Here is a 17833-nt window from a genome sequence, read left to right as displayed (position 1 = left end):
CACACACACACACACACACACACACACACACACACACACACACACACACACACATACAGGATGTCTGACGATAAGTGTCCCAAATCTTATGTACACATAGATTAGATCAAACTGAACACATTGTGTTCACAATTTTGCAAACAACTACGTAAAATTTTGAGTTATTAATTAAAGAAGATTGGCAAATAATTACGCGTAATACAGCACATGAGCTGTGACAGCGACGCTTGCTGTTATATGGTTGTAGATTGGGTCAAATTAAATAAAAAAGTCAAAAAGTAGATTTTTTAGTTATTAGTTAAAGAAAATTGGCGGACGATCGTGCGTGATAATTTGTTAATTCTTTTTAATTAATAGCCCAAAAATTTACATGGTTTATTTGCAAGATGGTAGAGCACCTTCTTGTTCAGTCTGACCAAATGTACAAGCACATAATGCAAAATGTACATAATGCTTGTCACACTCTGCGTCGTATTCCACGCGATAATGCACGAATCTTCTCTAATTAATAACACAAAATTTTACGTAATTGTTTGCAAAATGGTAGAGGAACTTTTTGTTTAGTTTGATCTAATTTACACGTACACACGGAAATTCTATATATATCGTCAAATATTTGTATAGATGCATATATACATGTTGCAACAATCATGTAAGTCATAATAGACATATATTTGTGATTACTGCAATATATTGAGCGTTTTTGTACATGCGTTCAAAATATTCTTTTATGTATTGTATAAAATTGAAAAAATATTGTTCTATACATATGTACATACACGATTTTATAAAGGTATTCAAGAGTACAAAAGCATAACATATGCATAATAATCATGAATAGAATTTTATATCTTCATGCACAAATGTTGTTACAAATGCAAACAATGGATATATGTACAGTAATGTATGTTTCTTGATAATTTTTTACTACATGTAGTCAATTTTATAGTCACAAAGGTTTCACTATATGTTAATAATTTCATTGAATTATGTAAGTATATATACATTTGCAGTAATATAATTGACAAAATATTTAAAAAATTAGCAAAAAGTATAGTTTAATTATACATACACACACACACACACACATTTCTCTTCTATTTTGTATATATAATTTTAATTTTTAGAAACATTTAATAAGAACTCCATAAGTTTTATAAGAATTTGCATAAGAAAATATTTTTGGGAGTTAAATAGGTATTATCTAAATAAGAGATATATCATATCTCAATACTCTATTTTACACAAAGAATTAATTCATTAGAACAATATATACGCTTATTAACATCATAATTAAAAATTGTTTAATTAGTGCTTACATCTATTTCATTAAACTACTCAGAGCACATATCTATATGAACAAATGATCCAAATTTTATCCTTAATTCTTACCTTGTCTTTCTTGTCTTGTCTTGCATAGGGAAAACAAGGAATAACTGCTGTTACTCGGGATGCTGAAGCAATTTTGCAAGCATTGATCATGATCAGGAGTTCCATCAGATTGTCATTCACCTCACCGCTTCCACTTTGCACGATATACACATCCTCTCCACGGACAGATTCTCCTATCTCCACGCTAAACATACATAAATTATATGCATTTTTTTGTAAATATTATAATAACAAAAGTGTTATAACATGAAATAAACTAGTATTCTTAAGCAATTAAAAAAATTAAATAAAATTATTGATTATAAGACTATATTACTTTTCACAAATATAAAAATGAATTAATATCTCATTATTCACATGTTCATGTAATGTAATATAATATGTTATGTATATGTATATAAATATATATAATATAAATATATGTTGTATCTCACTTTGCGACGAAAAGATACGTTTAACAGAGATATTTTCATTTCTGCTATCGATACACTTTCTTCACATATTTCGGCTCTACGTACGAACATACTCGCGACTTCATGCAAGCACGTGTGTATGCTGCAGACTCAGCAAAATTTAATATTAGCGGTGCACGTGATCCCGCTTGATTCGCATCTGCAAATGTTGCAGCACAGATTTACGCTGCTAGCGCGCGACCGTCGAATTAAACAACGCGGCTGAACGCGTGGACGATCGACCTTGCGCGACAGGGTTGCTCCGACACGTTCACGAGTGTCCGAGGGGGATGTTAGAACGGACTGATTGTGCAAACGCGATGTAAGAAACGCGCGAAACGTGGCGGTTTAGGCACGAGCAGTATCAGCAAACGAGGATTACGCGATGCACGTACAATGACACGTGGTCATAGTTAAGCTCTCATTAAATATAATGACAATAACGTGGTTACGGGCCCGCGGTAATCGCCGACCATTACCATGTCTCGAGGTTGCTGAATTTCTTCGTGACAACTTTGCCGATGTCGATGCCAAGCCGATCCACGATCCGCTGGGCCAGGTCGGGGTGCGAGGTGCCGCTGAAGACCTTGATGTTCGGCATCCTGCTCTGCAACGCTCTGCCGCGTGAATTTTCCAAGTTTGCGCGTAACAAACTCTTGGCACGCACTGGCTGCGACACGGGCATCACTGAAACAGAAACCACCGAGCGGTCGGCCAATCGGTGATCGCGCTCAATACCGGACGTGACGTCGCCGAATTACGCTCCGCCTACACGCGCGACTCGAGGTATCACAACCGCGCGAACGACGCTTCTTTATCGCACCCGGGTCCTGCTTTCGGTTTCTCGTGCTTACGAACAAATAGTAATCTCCGATAGCTATCGCGGTTCACGCGGCCACACGAATCACCAATTGCGACGTCGAATGTCGACCGGACATGTTCCACTCTCTGCCCCCACCACCCCTTTCCTGTCGTTCTCACTCTCTCTCTCTCTACCTCTATCTCTTTCTTTCTCTCTTTTTCTCTTTCCTTCTCTCGTGACGGAAGACGCTCTTGCGCCGAAGATCAATAATAAGCGAGGCGCGAGCGTCTTCGCGCGGTCGTCTTCTCGGTAGGTAGCTTCGCCGTGGAGCGCTACCAGTTTCTACTCATCGGACTTTTTGCTCGTCGCTCGGCTCAGCCAGTCGCGCGCCGTCTGCACCGGTACGCGATGATGCCTCTTCTCCGTCCACGATCTCGCAACGAGCGACCGTCCACGTGCTCTCCCCTTGCCCGGCGTTCCTTATGCGTCCAACTCACGCGAAACAACACCGCAACCTGAAAGTTCTCGACTGGCGCGGCAACACGTGCCGCCCTTATCCCGCCGTAATCGGGCCGTTAAATCGCATTAACCGGAGGGGGAATAGCAGGGTGATCAGCGTTTCGGACGAGACGCGGGTGTGCGGTACGGCGAGGCGACCGTCGCGCGGCGCGACGTGAACCTAGACGAAATTCAAAAGGCGCGGGCGCGAGCCGGTGACAGTCAACTTTTGCTATCAAATGTGGCGCCGGCGGTGATCGAATGGTAAATTGCATGTGTACGTTATACGAGAGAGCGCGAGTCTCTGGACACGGCCACGGGTGGTTAGGTGCGACCACACTGTACGGCAGCGCAGGGTGACGGGCGAAAATCACGTAGGGCGCATCGTCACGCGTAAAAACGCTCAACGCGACTGACGCACGACGTGCCCACCGTTCATTCATCCGTGCGACAATGACAGCGTGCTGCTAACCATTCTGACGATTCCGGAGCCATGGCGAACATCGCGGCGCAGCGAATCAAACGAGAATTCAAAGAGGTTATAAAGAGCGAGGAGGTGAGTGAGTGAGCGAGCGAGCGAGCGAGCAAGCAAGCAAGCAAGCAAGCGAGCGAGCGTGCGAGCGAATGCTGCGCGGTACGCGATGCAGCCCGTGGAACGAAGGGGGGACCGAGCCGTTCCTCTCGATAATAATGGGTGAAATCCGCGTGCGTGGTCGTCTCGCGAAACTCACGCACGACGTGATGTGCAAAACGCACGTCCGCGCGCTCCACCGACGGCAAATGTTGCCCGAACAAAGCCCGATCACCTGTTGTGTATCGTCTGGTCGACTGTCACCTATCTATGTTTGGTCTGGTTGATTTACTTTTGCTAATACCGACGCGAACAGAGCGATAGGAAAACGTATTAACGGTCCTTGACTGACTCTGTCTTCGAGACGCTCGGCTGTGTTTCCGTTGCTAAAACTCTTGTTTTTGTTTCTTCTACAATAAATTATGTTTATGTAGTTATATTTTCTCTCTTTCTCTCTCCCCCGTGTATTTTACTTCAGCGAGCTGTGTAGCACCGCGTATTTTTCTGGACGACTACGTGTACCAACGTGTGCAGGCCGATAATTAGCGTCACTTTGCGTTACATGTCAACGACTTAAATAGACCGCATCGATACCGAATGTACTTACCGCGACGTCCTGGTTCCTGGCTGCAGTGAGATCCATGAGCAGCCTTGCACTTTTTCATATTGTTCATTATGTATATTCACTTTAACGATCGGCACGCTAAGATGCTCTTTCATATATCTCTAGACGGTTGATTTACGCCAGAGCATCACGAGTGACATACTATGGTAGTTTTATTAAAGATCGTTATGAAGGAGCAGAGATTATTCTTATCGTTTCATGGTGCCATAGGTTATGTTGATTATATGTTTATCAATCATTGGGAACGAATGACGCTTTACCACACACGAATTTTTTGAGGAATCATAGTTTAGCAATATATTTGTCTTTTTCATAGACTTTGACCCATGATTGTATAAACAGTATACCATTCGACTGAAAAACAAGTATCGCCTGTATTGAAATTGTCAGGAAACATCGCGTTGTTATTTATATTGTAATCTGGCACGTCCCTCTTTTATCTTCAGTTGTTTTTGTACCTCTGAAATATGTAACTTTTCCTTATTCATTTTTTTTATTTTGAAGCTATAGGTCTGTTCTTTTTAACTGAGCTGCTTGAACTAGTTATTATATTAGTGCAGATAGGTCAGCTAAAAAGAGTGAATCTAATGACTTCAATAAATGTTTGTTTACATTACATATCGTCTTTAAAAATTTAACGAATTCACTTTAATTTCATAATATATTTTATAAGCTATTTACAGTTTCGTTTATATGTAAGTATGTTTATTTTGCAGAAATTGTACATCCAAATTCTATATACCGTAATAAGTACAATGGCATTCTATTCTCTAATGTCTTGCTCATTTGATATCAACAGGTAGCAAAATGTGCGATTAAAGTTGAATTGGTCAATGATAGCCTTACCGAATTAAAAGGTGAAATTGCTGGTCCACCAGACACACCATATGAGGGAGGTAATTTTGTACTCGAGATTAAAGTACCCGAGACATATCCTTTCAATCCTCCTAAAGTAAGTAATTTCTGTAAAAGTATTTTTTTTTCTAAAAGATAGCATATTATCTGAAGACCAATAAATAGTTAATGTTTTGTTTTACATAAATAAAATTTATTTTACAGGTACGTTTTATAACAAAAATATGGCATCCTAATATATCATCTGTTACTGGTGCCATTTGTTTGGATATTTTGAAAGATCAATGGTATGTATCACTAAATATGTGTGTATTTAGTTAACAGTTTATTAACTTTAGATTATTACTTAAAATATTTCTTTTTTTATCTTGCTTTCATAGTACAATCGTCACACAAATAGCTTCATATCACTCATTTCCATTATAAATTACCTTTATCATTTGAGAATTTACATATCTATACTCTTTGTATATTTTTTAGTTTACTATCAATAACTTCATGTTTATAAAATGAAAAAAAGAAGGAATAAAATAGATTCTCTCTCTAATTTCATCTTCATTTTCATATCTAAGGGCTGCCGCAATGACTTTGCGTACAGTATTGCTGTCACTACAAGCATTGTTATCTGCAGCAGAGCCAGATGATCCTCAAGATGCAGTAGTTGCTAAACAGTATAAAGAACATCCAGAAATGTTTCGTCAAACTGCCACACATTGGACATTTGTATATGCAGGTGGTACGTAATATATTTTGTATGTATATTTATATATATACAATACACATGTATTCATATTATGTTAAAATATATGATATATATTCATTTTAGGACCAGCAAAAATACCTGATTTAGATGACAAAATAAGACGGTTAACAGATATGGGAATTGAAGAGCATAATGCGAGAGTTGCTCTATCTTCGTATAATTGGGATTTGGAACGCGCCACCGAGCACTGCCTCTTCAGTTAGTGATAACTGTATAGCTAATCTCTCACACATCCAAGCACCATTCATTTTGTCATTAAGAATTTTCTTGTAACATCATATTTGGATATTGATATCATAGTAATTTTACAATTGGAATTCAGCACTTATAATGACAATATCTCAATGATAAAAAGACACTACCAGAAAATCTATTCAATATCCACTAATAGTCATTTATTTAATTTGTAACATAGGCATGAAGAGAAGAAATAGTTAATAAAAAACAGCAATTATGAATCATTTAACTAAATTTCAAACATTTTGTGAGCAGTTTATTGTTCTACATTATATTCTATTGAAACTCGACAGTTTTTTGAGAACAAAAAAATAAAATCCTTTTAATGTAAAAATGTGATACAAAATTTAAGTCATATTCTAAATTGTTTTTCTTTTTATAAATTTATTTATTTTTAATATATTAAAATTTAAAAAAATACTTCATGTTTTCTTTAATTTAAAATAATGTAGAATATGTATCGTTTCGTCATCTTTTACGTTCCACAGTATATTACATATATTTGAATTGTATTAAGAATATTGGATTTCTAGCAAAGTTAGATATATATACATGAGCGAGATTGTCACAAAATCGTGATATTGATTATATTTTAAATGTTTTACTAAGTGTACTGATTATGGTTCTTGAAAATCCGTGAAAATTTATATCAGTTCAAACTTTGATTATAAGCTGCATATCCACATTTGCATTTACATGTTCGTACAACGTTTCCTGTTTTTTTAGAACAAAATAGACATCTGGGAATACATCACAATTTTATATATTGTTAAATCTATCGTAAATAAAAAAAATGCGAAACTATTTATAAGATTATAATGTATACGAAGAAATTCCGGATCTCTCTTTCATTTTGGTTTTTCACAATATATTCAGTAATTCCGTTGTTTTTATTAAAAAAAGAAAAATGTATGTTTGCTTGGGGCAAAATTTATAAAGTCTGAAAACTACCGAGTAATATGGTAATTACTAATTTATAACAAATCGATTTAAAAGCAATACTATTTTACATATGTGTGTAAAGAACTCTACTAATATTATATTGTTTTCGATAGATTGGACGATAGAAAAACTTGTAATTTGAATTAATATGATTGTACATTACTGAAATAGTGTATGGCGAATCATATTTGTAAAAAGATTTATAAATTTGTTTCAATGTTAATATTTTATTTTTGTATATTTTTGGTGTTGGTTCATACACTTGTGGTAAAATTGTTTATCATATCACGGATAAGTATGTGTCTACAAGTAGATATTCTTTTCATATTTATGTCACATACAGTGTACATTCCAAACTCAGGCGCATATGGCATTTATTTAACAGTCTGAATTAAATTTTGCGTTACGTAAGATTTAAATTATTATTGGAAAAAGTTAAGGTAAACTTCTTCTAGCTTATTATTTCCAGTCTTCATATTCAATGGAAACAAGATGATATAATATACTGATTAAGCAAGTTAACTTAAATCATAGAGCAAGAGTTAGCACAATTAGAATGAAGATGGGAATTTGATTAGCTCATTATTTGTACAATAATGTATATGGTGCAGAAAGGGATAGTTTTTTGTACAATCAAATGTTAAATCGTATAACTATAAAATGATAAAATCTTAATAATTTCGTCAATTTGTAGTTTTAATTTTTACAGACAACGTATTAGGTTTATGTCAATGGTTATTAGTCCATTGTAAAAATAAAGTTTGCTCTATTTTTTTTCTTTTTTTAATATTTAGCTCACAAAATATGATCTTACATATGAGTTTGTTCATTAATAAATGATAATCTGATACTACGTGTTCTTTGATGTTTTAATTGCTGTAATGTTTGATATCATGAAAAATAAATAGTTCTTTTTCCACATTGTTTTGAATTTATCAGAATCACGATAAGAACGATAATATTTGTTCCTAAAGCGTCAAAAGCTGTTCTGTGGCGATACAATAATAAATCCCGAAACCAGGACTACAGTGATGTGAATTGGATCTTTTGTAAAGTGTAACAAAGTGTAAACTGAATTCAATCCATCAGGTGCTATTATCTATAGGAATGCACATAAGTGCAAGAAAATATGAACGCATTATAGAATAATAAAATATTATTGTTATAAATAAATTTTAGAGGTAAATTTATTTTGTCTTGAGGCAAGTTTTTAAATATAATATCAAAGTACAAAAAGAGAGAAATATATAGAAGAATAATAATAATTCGTTTTGTCATAATGCTACAATTATTTTGTATATTTTTTTAAACTTTACGCACATCCTATTTGTCCATAATTATATAATCTAACTTTATTTGTGGAGAGATTTGCTAACAATAAATCATTATGGACTGTAAATGAACATAGGTCCATAACAGGATCTGATACTGGAAGTATTTGTAATTGTTTGCCGCTTGTGACACTCCATATTGATATATTGCTGTTTGCTTCTTGATGTGCTGCTACTAATGTATCATTCTCCGTATATATATGACATGGTCGAGATAAAAGTCTTTGAGAATTACCAGCATTGAACGTATGTACAACGCTACACATAATTATCTCTTCACTTCCTCTTTCAATGGTACACACTGCATGTCTTGCGTGTGGTTGTCTAGCATTCGGACGGGAAGATATAAGGGCGTGCTTGCTTTTCTCATCATAGCGCACCGAGATAAAGGGACCTTCTAAGAACACTTGTTTAGGTAAATAACTGGCATTCTTAGATTCATATACATAACACGTATTCAACCGACATGCTATAAATCCGCCTCTACCAATACCACTACCAGGATTCGGCTGTACTGTTGTCATAGATACAACTGGTGATTTATCACTTTGACCATCCAATGTGTCTACGGGACTAGAAATCTGTCTAATATCAAACCGAGTAATAGATCCATTTTGAGCACCAACTAGTAAAAGATTCGAGTTATCACCTGACCAACAACAACTCCAAAGTGGGCTTTCTGTTTTGAATGTATGTAGTATCATATTATTTTGAACGTCCATTAACTTTGCACACTTATCAAAGCCGACACTTAGGAGAAGCGACGGTTGCATAGAATGAAACTTTATATCTCTTATAGCAAGATGGTGTAAAAAAATTAATTGCCACGCTTGGAAGTTCATAGGATCAATTTTCCTCACGCCATATCCACTGAATAAGGCGTTTGATTCTGTCTTTTGAGAAACGAACAAAACCTTGTACCATGGATTGTAATCTAATACACGACAATCGCCGTTTTTGTATATATCTATAGATCGTTCTAGGTGGAACTTCCTAACGGAGGAGCCTGATGCAGTTTGATTTATATAAGTATTGATTTCTGTTTGTTGGTTTTCCAGTTCGGCAATACGATGTTGCAAACTGGCCACTTTTTGTTCATATATTTTCAGGCGAATGTTACATTGTGACAATTCCGTTTCTTTCTTGTTCTTCTCGGTTGTGACATTATGTAAGTCCTTTTTTATTTTCTCTAATTCGCCAGTATCCCTTGACGACAGTTTTCTTGCATACAAAAACCTAATATGTTTTACTAAAGCTTTCTTGTTGCATTGTGGACAACGTCGATTTGTGCTCACGGAACATTGTAACCATTTCAAGATACAACTATGTCCAAACAAATGTCCACATCGTAAGCAACATAAACGGTGATCTCCTGAACTAGTCCACTGTTCCATGCAAATTGGGCATATTTGGTCAGAATCTTCAACATTTGACTCATTCATGCTCACATCTGCTTTATTTTCTGTGGATTTAATTTTGTTTAATTATAATACATTTATATTTATATAAATCTAAAAAAATATGGAACATTATTATAGTACAAACGTACCTTCTTGTGAATTTGTAATATGTGTATGCTTTTCAACAGTATTTTGTACATTGTTATCGTTAGGAGGATTCATGTGTATTTCCCCATCTTCCATTTCCTCTGCTTCTTCTGCTTCTTGAGCTTCTTCTATTTCTTCTGCAGCTGCTTCTGTAGCTTGTCCTTCTATTTCCATTGTAACTTCGTCTAATAATAATAAGACAATATTATCATAAAATGTGAGATTGTAATTTGAAATAAACAGAATATATGAAATATATAATTATATTATATACAAAAATTTGTATAATTACTCTTATGGAAAATTAGAAATTGGTATTCTTATTTAGAAATTCTTTGATTGATTTGAATTTAACTTTAGCAATAATATCAAGAAAAACTATAATTTTTAGTTTAGTTTAGTTATAAAACTATAAATTTATAGTTTTTAATATTAAACACTTTTACAATTTATCTTTAAATTATTCACCTATTAAAATAAAGTTTATCTGAAATAAAGTTAAATATAAATATCTGACCATTTGTTCATAGTTTTGAAACTTAGTTTCTAAAAAAACTTTTGCTCTTAATTGCTTTTCAGATAATAAAAGATAAAAAATCTCTTAAAAACTTCAAAGGTATTGAAAAAACATCTATAGAAATAAAACGTCTTTTAAATATCTTTAAAAAATTTGTTGGAAGCATTTGCTAGATAGGTTATATACTATCAAAATGTATACACTGATATTTTCTGATATTTCTGTTAAAGAAAATTTCGAGTAAGTCAAAGCATTTCAAGTGAGCTAAAGAATGAATAAGATAATCTATCAAGCTTTAGAGACACACATTTCACTTATTTTTCTAGATATTCTTTATATTACTCACTACCTTCCATAACCTTTATCTTGTCTTCGATATATCTTGAAAGTATTCATACAATATGAAGGACAAGTTTATTGTGTTTCTTTCATCTTCAGGACAAATTATTCTGGATCTATCGTTGTATTTGTATTATAACAACTTAACAAATGTTGCATTACTAGAACTTTACAAAAGAGTCGTATGTTTACAGATCCGGTACTTCCTCCGTTTTTCTACTGGTCACTGGCTTAATCGGTCGATGAAATCGTGTGCACGAGACGAAAACTAATTATAAGTGACTCGTTCAATTAATTTGAAAAATATAGTTTCGTTTATCCCGTGATCATATGTATATTTGATAAACCCTTATAAATTATTTCTTGTGGCTGTTTCTTTTTCTTTTTTGCCATTCTTTCCGCTGTCTTTCGTAATAGTTTTTTTTCTGACTAAAGGCCGGTTTATGATAGCCGTAATCCGTTAACTTATGCCAGAACCATAAAAAATTGACCAACCATAGTCGAATTATAGAAGAATAATCGACTGTGATTGACCAATTTTTTACAGTTCCGGCATAAGTTAACGGATTACGGCCATCATAAATCGGTCTTAAATCACCGTACCTTCAGCCTTTCCCGAGAATATTTATGGTTATTTGGCACACTATCTTTTTCTTTCAATATATTTTCTCTTAATCCTTTCAAATCTCTGTTCTTAAATATTCCTCGGAAATAATTCCAAGGAATTATTTTATCGACGTTGTTTTCATCGACATTATTTTAACAACTCTATTTTGCTAATGTTGAGTTTCAATATGACAGTATATATACTCACAAGATAGCACAAGATTTAAAAGATGTCCCAAAGACATTCAGAGGATTGTTAAGTGACTTATGACGCATAAGTTCAGAACATCCTAAAAATATTTCGAGGACTTCTAAATATCCACACAAGTTCCCAAGATATCCCTTCAAGATCTTATACTATAAAGATATACACTGACATATATGTGTGTACACGTCAATATGAACATTTCAGCGACGTACATATCGTGAAAACGTTAAAGCGGAATGTGTCGGTTAACAACGTAATTTTTACTTTCCAAAAAAATCATTAATCGTGCTTAAACACGTCTACACACTGCGGTATCTAAACTGGTATCTAAACCGAAAGTTCCCCATAATAGAAGGAGCAATCTTTGGTTAGTATTTATAATATATATGTATTGTGATAATATTCATAAAAATATATGCTCACACAGCAGAGGTATCCAAACATATCATAGAGATATCTTAAAGATATATTTGGAATATACAATATCTTCAAGATATCCTCATGATATATTTAGGACATTCCTGCTGTGTGGATATATATATATATATATATATATATATATATATTACAAAAAAAATAAAAAATAATTGAACGTAGCGTACGCAACGATAAGAATTTTCTGAAGAATTTTGAAGTGAGTACAATATACGATATTGACATATTGTACATGTGATAAAATTCCAATAGTTTCATGTCTAATATGTTATATTTTGCAGCTTTTTTCTAAAATAATACTTTCGAAATATATTTAAATTGCCGGACGCAATTTGACGATATACCGTAATTCTATCTCGAGATACAACGAAGAATTCGTAAGGTTATTCGCATTACATACGTGTATACTTCGCAAGATCAAGCAAAACGGTGTAGACTCGAAGGTAAAAATATGAAGGTAAAATTAGCGTGTACCTACCATTACTAAATAGAAAATCTTTTTATAAAAATTTGTGCATTCAATTCTTAAAAGTACTCGTATATACTCGATGACTTACTCCGTTTTATTGTAATATAAATATAATATTATTATATATATGTTGTAACAATAATATAATTATATATATGTTGTAATAATAATATAATTTTATTGATGTACAAGGATATCGTAAAATATAGATAAATAAATCAATGAGAAAATATTCCAAAATTTGCTCCTTTTGCAGAAGCGACGGCCGTGGGCAAGAAACTATTCCACTCCACAAAGACATTCCTGTACGTATGAACGTTTACAGACCAGGGAAAAAAGAATCTTTAACTTAAAAAGACGAGGTTCAAGATGGAGTAACCCTAAACTTCAAGAAAACAATGGACAATTTGACAATGATTCACGCTTGAAGAAAGACGCGTTTGGCTCACTGGAATCTCTTTTTGATATAAGGAAACCTTTGAATTTGCTAGATGTGTATCAGATAGCATTCGATTACTGCAACGATAAGTCAGTCGAAAGAAAATCAATTGACGCGTTTGATGCCATTAAATCAGAACCGCTTGTAGAAACATTATTCCTTCAATCTCTTTTACCAAGCGTAAATTCCGAACCGCGTGTCAATGAGCCGATAGTACGTTACTATGTAATAAATTATTACTAAATTACTTTGAATCCATGAACTAACATATTAGCGATTCGTAAATCATTATCGATAGATTAGCTTAGATCGATAGATTAGACATAAAGACAACATATTTTTCATATGTTTCGTAGTATTATAAATTTTACAGCACTTTGAAGGAAAAGAAAATATTAAAGTTACTGAACTAAAAGCAAGCGAAAGATCACACACGGAAACGTCTGATTTTGCGAGAAAATTACAGCAGAACACCTCGATTTATAACAAAGAAAATTACACAGTGTAATAATTTATTTATTTGAGTATATTTCATGCTTAATATATTTGAATATATTTCATGCCTATTTTCATTCTTAATAGTCGATAACGTAAAAAGTTAACCATACTTTTGTAGAAATATGGCTACAGTATTGCAAGAGGGTGAAATTCCAAAAGAACAGCAGGAAGAAGTCGAAGAAAAAGCAGAGGAAAAAGTAGAGGAAGAAAAAGGGGAAGAAAAAGAGGAAGAAAAAGAGGAAGAAAAAAAGGAAGAAAAAGAGAAAGAAAAAGAGGATGTTGCTGGAGCACTTGAAGAAAGCAAAGATATCAAAGATGAAGACTCGCAAAAAAAGCTACCCTCTTCTGTCGTATCTGATATACTAGGTATACTATAGTATCTAATATTTTAATTAGATAACCAAACATTCCGTTTTTCGTGGAACAGTTCCGGCTTTCTACCCTTTGTAGAATTTTACCGAATTTTTTCAAATGCTATCCGAGATGCCGATTTAGCCAAAATTCAGTCAGACTGTATTTATTCCGCTTTATCCCGGTTTAGAGGAATCTTAAAATAGTTTTGACAAAGAATCAAAAAAATTCACAGCTCTGGTAAATGCAGCAGCTTTGCTTCTTTTTCTTAATTTTAAGTAAGGATAACGACTGTTATATCTTAGCAATAGTTTCTATTTTATTTTAAACGACAGATTATATTGTTAACCGATACATTTCGCTTTAATGTTTTCACGATATGTATGTCGCTGAAATGTTTGCATTGACGTGTACACATACACGTCAGTGTATATACATACTATCATATTAAAACTCAACGTCAGTAAAATAGAGTTATTAAAATAATGTCAATGAAAACAACGTCGATAAAATAATTATCGGCTGCAAAGGATCTTATAACAGACGAGAACTTCATTTCAGACTTGATGGATATTAATATAAACAATACTCGGCTAAAAGTTGAAATCGAACGACTGCAGCGCGAAATTGATCATTTAAAAACGGTAATACTCCATCATCTCTTGTAATATTATATTCTAGAAAATATATTATTATTAATGTGTAATTTCTAATTATATATTTCTTACACACACACACATACACGCGCGCACGCGCGCGTGTATGTGTGTGTGTATATATATATATGTGTCTATGTGTATATATAGAAACATGATCAACCAGGAGTGGATGCGCAGCTGCAAGCAGAGAAAAAAGCCCTTGAACGGAAAGAAATCATATTCAAAACATCGACGTCTACATTTTGTAAAAAAGTAATTTTAATAGATATATTTAATAAAATAGATTACATATTTACTTAAGACGTAATCATATACTTGTGGAAGAACTTGATGCACATAACTCAGTAATAATACTTGTTAACGAAATGAGAAATAATAGCAGAATCATGAAAAATAATATGATAAATATATTGCAGATGGAAGAGATTTTAGATATACCTTATGATGAGTTGTTTGAACGCTATGCAACATTTTTTACCAAGAGAATTGAAGAGGAAGTTGAAGAGGAAGTCGAATTTCCACAAATAGAATATCCTGAGGATAAGTAAGCTATATTTCCATCATAAAAACTTTGCCAGCTTATTTAACATGTGGGCAATCGCGTATAAGTTGACATTTCTTTTTAATAATGACGAATTTCATAGTTTTTTTAAATGTTGCACGACGTATGTTACTAGCGTATATATATGATCAGCGACCCACGTGGCCTAAATATCACGTGAAATTGATGTGACACGCAAACGTGTTAACATATTTTTAACTATTTATGTATTTTTATCGTGAAATCAGGCTGCCGAGAATAATCATATGCGGCCGCAAGGAAAATATGTTTCCACAAATTGTGATAGCGGACAGTAAACAGATAGAAACAGGGGAACGTTACAAACGTTTAGTTAGCCAGGGAAGGGAGGCTATGAAGAAATCACAGAAACTGGTTTTTGAAGATATCACACAGGAATGGTCTAAGTATGTTCGTTTCTCGTACGCTATAAAATTCTAAACATTTTAGAGAATAAATAGTTTTAATTGGAAATGCGCATTAATATGAAAAAAATTACTTTTAAGTACTTGTATCTATAATTAAGGAACAGCAGGTCTATATTACGATCATCTTTTTCGAAGCACTCAGTATAGAAGATTCTCATCACTCGATAGTTATTTATATAGCGAATAATAGAAGGGCGAATAAATGTTTGAAAGTTATATGGTTTCCTCGGTAACGATATCACGATGTTTTTAGCTGAAGCCTATTAATTATACGTCACTTATGTATAATCTCGTGACATGCCAATTTCGTAGCAATGATTTAAATGTTATTAACTATTTTTTCTTTGAAAAATTATTTCGCAACACATTTCAATTGAATTTTGTCTCGTCTCGTCAGATTTTAGAATAAAACGGATGAAAGGTCAGCACTGTATGCTAAGTTGTGCTATCCTGCAAACAGGTACAAACTAGAAAAAGCTTTGCTAGAGAAGGATAAAACCATTGAGAAATTAGACAGGACTATATACAAGCTGAAAGCGGAAATGCACATGATCGTCAGAGAGAATAAGAAGTTAAGAGATGAAATAGCTACTTTGAGTGAGGATCCTTATCGTGAAATCAGTCCTTACCCTAGTCCGCAACGTGAACTTTGGTCTGACGATCCAACTGGTAACTAATGCACTCAATTAATATCACGTCAATATAACCGCATTCTTATATCAGTACACTGCGACGATGCGATTTCTATCAATACAACTGCTACTTCCATCAGTTCCATGATTCACTGACCTTTGATCACTGCGATAGCTATAGGATGTGTTCTATATGATATCGTTTAATTTTTGGTCAGTTCAGTCAACAAGTCTGTTATGAAGCATATTATAAAAAATAACGCATTAGAACTTTGAACATCTTGTGCTATGCTAAGAAGTACAAGATATTCGTGCAACGAATTTTCACGAATTGACGAAGTAATATGCACATTTGCAGGTTCGCCGAGACTTACTGGAGGTGGATCGGCAACAGACACTCCCAATCTCGAATATAATATTCTGCAAAACGTTAAGATGTGTACGCGAAGTGTTATTCTTACAAAAGCATCGCTTCCTCAAGAAACATGTTCCTTGGTGAGAATTGCTGAATAAACTCACGATTTGCGACACTAGTGCTAAGCAGCTAGTGAGAAGAACTGCAAATCGTTTTATTCCTTTACACTGCTATTATCGAGCAATGTAACTCTGCATCAAACATATATATGTCACGCATCTCTGTATATCTTTTAAATAATGGAAAATCATGTCTCCTTGCTCCTTCACAGTGTCAATAATCAGAATTTTATTACACGAGTAGTAAAATGACAAAAATAATATACTTGTGTCCTGTAAAAGATTAAAAAGAAATAAAAAATCAGGTATATGACACTATGTTATTCCATCACTTCAGGAACAGCAATTAGGAAGTATGGAGAGTGATGTCCGCAACATGCAGATGCAATTGGCGAATGTGAGACGAGAGCAGCAGCAACTGAAGCAACAACGTAATTTACTCAAATGTACAGGACCTTGTGCATCGTGTGCCTGTTCTCCTCTGCCTGCGACGTGCGTGACAGTCTCAGCGTTAAAGTCTATTTCGTCGAAAGGATCTACTATACCTGCGGTGTCTCCTACCAAAGTACATGTGTATACGATTCTTCGAATTACTTTCTTAAACAAAAAAATTTAGGGCCGATTGTTCCAATTTCTTGATAAGCTATCTGAGTTAAAATCATGTGTCTTATCTTTGTTTCTGTAATTTAAAGATAACACGAAGACAGACATATGATTTGACTGTCAAATAGCTTACCAAAAGGTTGAAACAACCGGCCCTTATGAATAACAAAAATATTTGTTTACAACGTAATTTTTTTTTAATGCAGATGATTGCGCAAGCTGTATCCCCAAAATGCACTAGTCCTTGCACGAACATACCTATGGTACGACCGTAGCTTAAGGAAAATGTTCTCAGAACGCATTAGATAATCATAGTAATAAATCTGTGACCAAAGGGTACCAGCACTTGCGCTCAACAACAATTACGCGACCTTCGCGAACAATACGCTCGACTGCAGGAAGATTATAAAAATAAGTTGTACGAGGTATCATGCATGAGAACTGACGCGGAGAAAATGAAGCAGGATTTGCGCGATGCAAAAGAGGAGAAAGAACGGGTAGAGATAAAGATGATAGACGTTCAAGAGCGATTGAGGTTCTTAGAAGAGGAAAGGGGAAATTTCGAAGGTAGATTTCTATAAAATAAAAGTAGCATATATTT

At 34.2% G+C, this 17833-nt stretch overlaps 4 protein-coding genes across 11 annotated transcripts in view; 2 read left to right on the top strand and 2 right to left on the bottom strand.

The window, feature by feature from the left end:
* The window catches only part of LOC116840723 (ribose-phosphate pyrophosphokinase 1), a 10357-nt gene extending 5869 nt beyond the window's left edge, over window positions 1-4488 (bottom strand). For 3 of the 5 annotated variants that reach the window (XM_032807818.1, XM_032807819.1, XM_032807823.1), the window contains exons 1-3: window positions 4323-4488; window positions 2324-2531; window positions 1393-1576 (exon numbers count right to left, since the gene is read on the bottom strand). In XM_032807818.1, the coding sequence (XP_032663709.1) occupies window positions 1393-1576; window positions 2324-2531; window positions 4323-4389 (459 nt within the window). In that variant the 5' untranslated portion in view covers window positions 4390-4488. Of the gene's footprint in view, window positions 1-1392; window positions 1577-2323; window positions 2532-2840; window positions 3160-4322 lie in introns of those variants that run through there. The other 2 variants (XM_032807820.1, XM_032807821.1) reach the window with 2 other exon arrangements.
* LOC116840726 (ubiquitin-conjugating enzyme E2-22 kDa) lies at window positions 3401-7360 on the top strand. The gene is made up of 5 exons (XM_032807826.1): window positions 3401-3700; window positions 5140-5292; window positions 5400-5482; window positions 5768-5931; window positions 6022-7360. The coding sequence occupies exons 1-5, from the start codon at window positions 3638-3640 to the stop codon at window positions 6159-6161; spliced, it is 603 nt and encodes a 200-aa protein (XP_032663717.1). The 5' UTR covers window positions 3401-3637; the 3' UTR covers window positions 6162-7360.
* Window positions 7361-8212: 852 nt separating this feature from the next.
* On the bottom strand, window positions 8213-16314 carry LOC116840722 (E3 ubiquitin-protein ligase RFWD3-like). 4 transcript variants are annotated; one of them, XM_032807815.1, is made up of 4 exons: window positions 11475-12176; window positions 10879-11139; window positions 10018-10200; window positions 8213-9930 (listed from the first exon to the last, which is right to left on the bottom strand). In XM_032807815.1, exons 2-4 carry the CDS (start codon window positions 10886-10888, stop codon window positions 8450-8452), a joined length of 1674 nt encoding a protein of 557 aa, XP_032663706.1. In that variant the 5' UTR covers window positions 10889-11139; window positions 11475-12176; the 3' UTR covers window positions 8213-8449. The 4 variants fall into 4 exon arrangements, with proteins under 4 accessions (XP_032663706.1, XP_032663708.1, XP_032663705.1 ...); XM_032807817.1 differs by lacking the exons at window positions 10879-11139; window positions 11475-12176 and adding an exon at window positions 16153-16314; XM_032807814.1 differs by lacking the exon at window positions 11475-12176 and having other exon boundaries at window positions 10879-11377.
* The window catches only part of LOC116840720 (nucleoprotein TPR-like), a 7112-nt gene continuing 1536 nt past the window's right edge, over window positions 12258-17833 (top strand). Inside the window, exons 1-13 of the mRNA XM_032807810.1 lie at window positions 12258-12577; window positions 12846-13241; window positions 13402-13532; window positions 13645-13892; window positions 14439-14521; window positions 14684-14788; window positions 14953-15080; window positions 15326-15502; window positions 15984-16192; window positions 16514-16650; window positions 16967-17194; window positions 17439-17495; window positions 17568-17799. Coding sequence (XP_032663701.1) covers window positions 12572-12577; window positions 12846-13241; window positions 13402-13532; window positions 13645-13892; window positions 14439-14521; window positions 14684-14788; window positions 14953-15080; window positions 15326-15502; window positions 15984-16192; window positions 16514-16650; window positions 16967-17194; window positions 17439-17495; window positions 17568-17799 — 2137 coding nt within the window. The 5' untranslated portion in view covers window positions 12258-12571. The remainder of the gene's footprint in view (window positions 12578-12845; window positions 13242-13401; window positions 13533-13644; window positions 13893-14438; window positions 14522-14683; window positions 14789-14952; window positions 15081-15325; window positions 15503-15983; window positions 16193-16513; window positions 16651-16966; window positions 17195-17438; window positions 17496-17567; window positions 17800-17833) is intronic.

Source organism: Odontomachus brunneus, unplaced genomic scaffold (assembly GCF_010583005.1).
Source record: "Odontomachus brunneus isolate Ranch 3 - 2012 unplaced genomic scaffold, Obru_v1 Obru_scaffold_011, whole genome shotgun sequence".
Lineage (NCBI taxonomy): Eukaryota > Metazoa > Arthropoda > Insecta > Hymenoptera > Formicidae > Odontomachus > Odontomachus brunneus.
The sequence above is the reverse complement of the archived record's forward strand: the minus strand, read 5'-3'. Positions and strand labels throughout refer to the sequence as shown.

Bases quoted from the DNA above. Each gene is read 5' to 3' on its own strand.
- LOC116840726 (XM_032807826.1), top strand. From the start codon at position 3,638: ATGGCGAACATCGCGGCGCAGCGAATCAAACGAGAATTCAAAGAGGTT. The intron at 3,701-5,139 runs GTGAGTGAGTGA...TGATATCAACAG, and splicing joins AGGTTATAAAGAGCGAGGAG to GTAGCAAAATGTGCGATTAA. The intron at 5,293-5,399 runs GTAAGTAATTTC...TTTATTTTACAG, and splicing joins ATCCTTTCAATCCTCCTAAA to GTACGTTTTATAACAAAAAT.
- LOC116840722 (XM_032807815.1), bottom strand. The intron at 9,931-10,017 runs GTACGTTTGTAC...TTAAATCCACAG, and splicing joins TATTACAAATTCACAAGAAG to AAAATAAAGCAGATGTGAGC.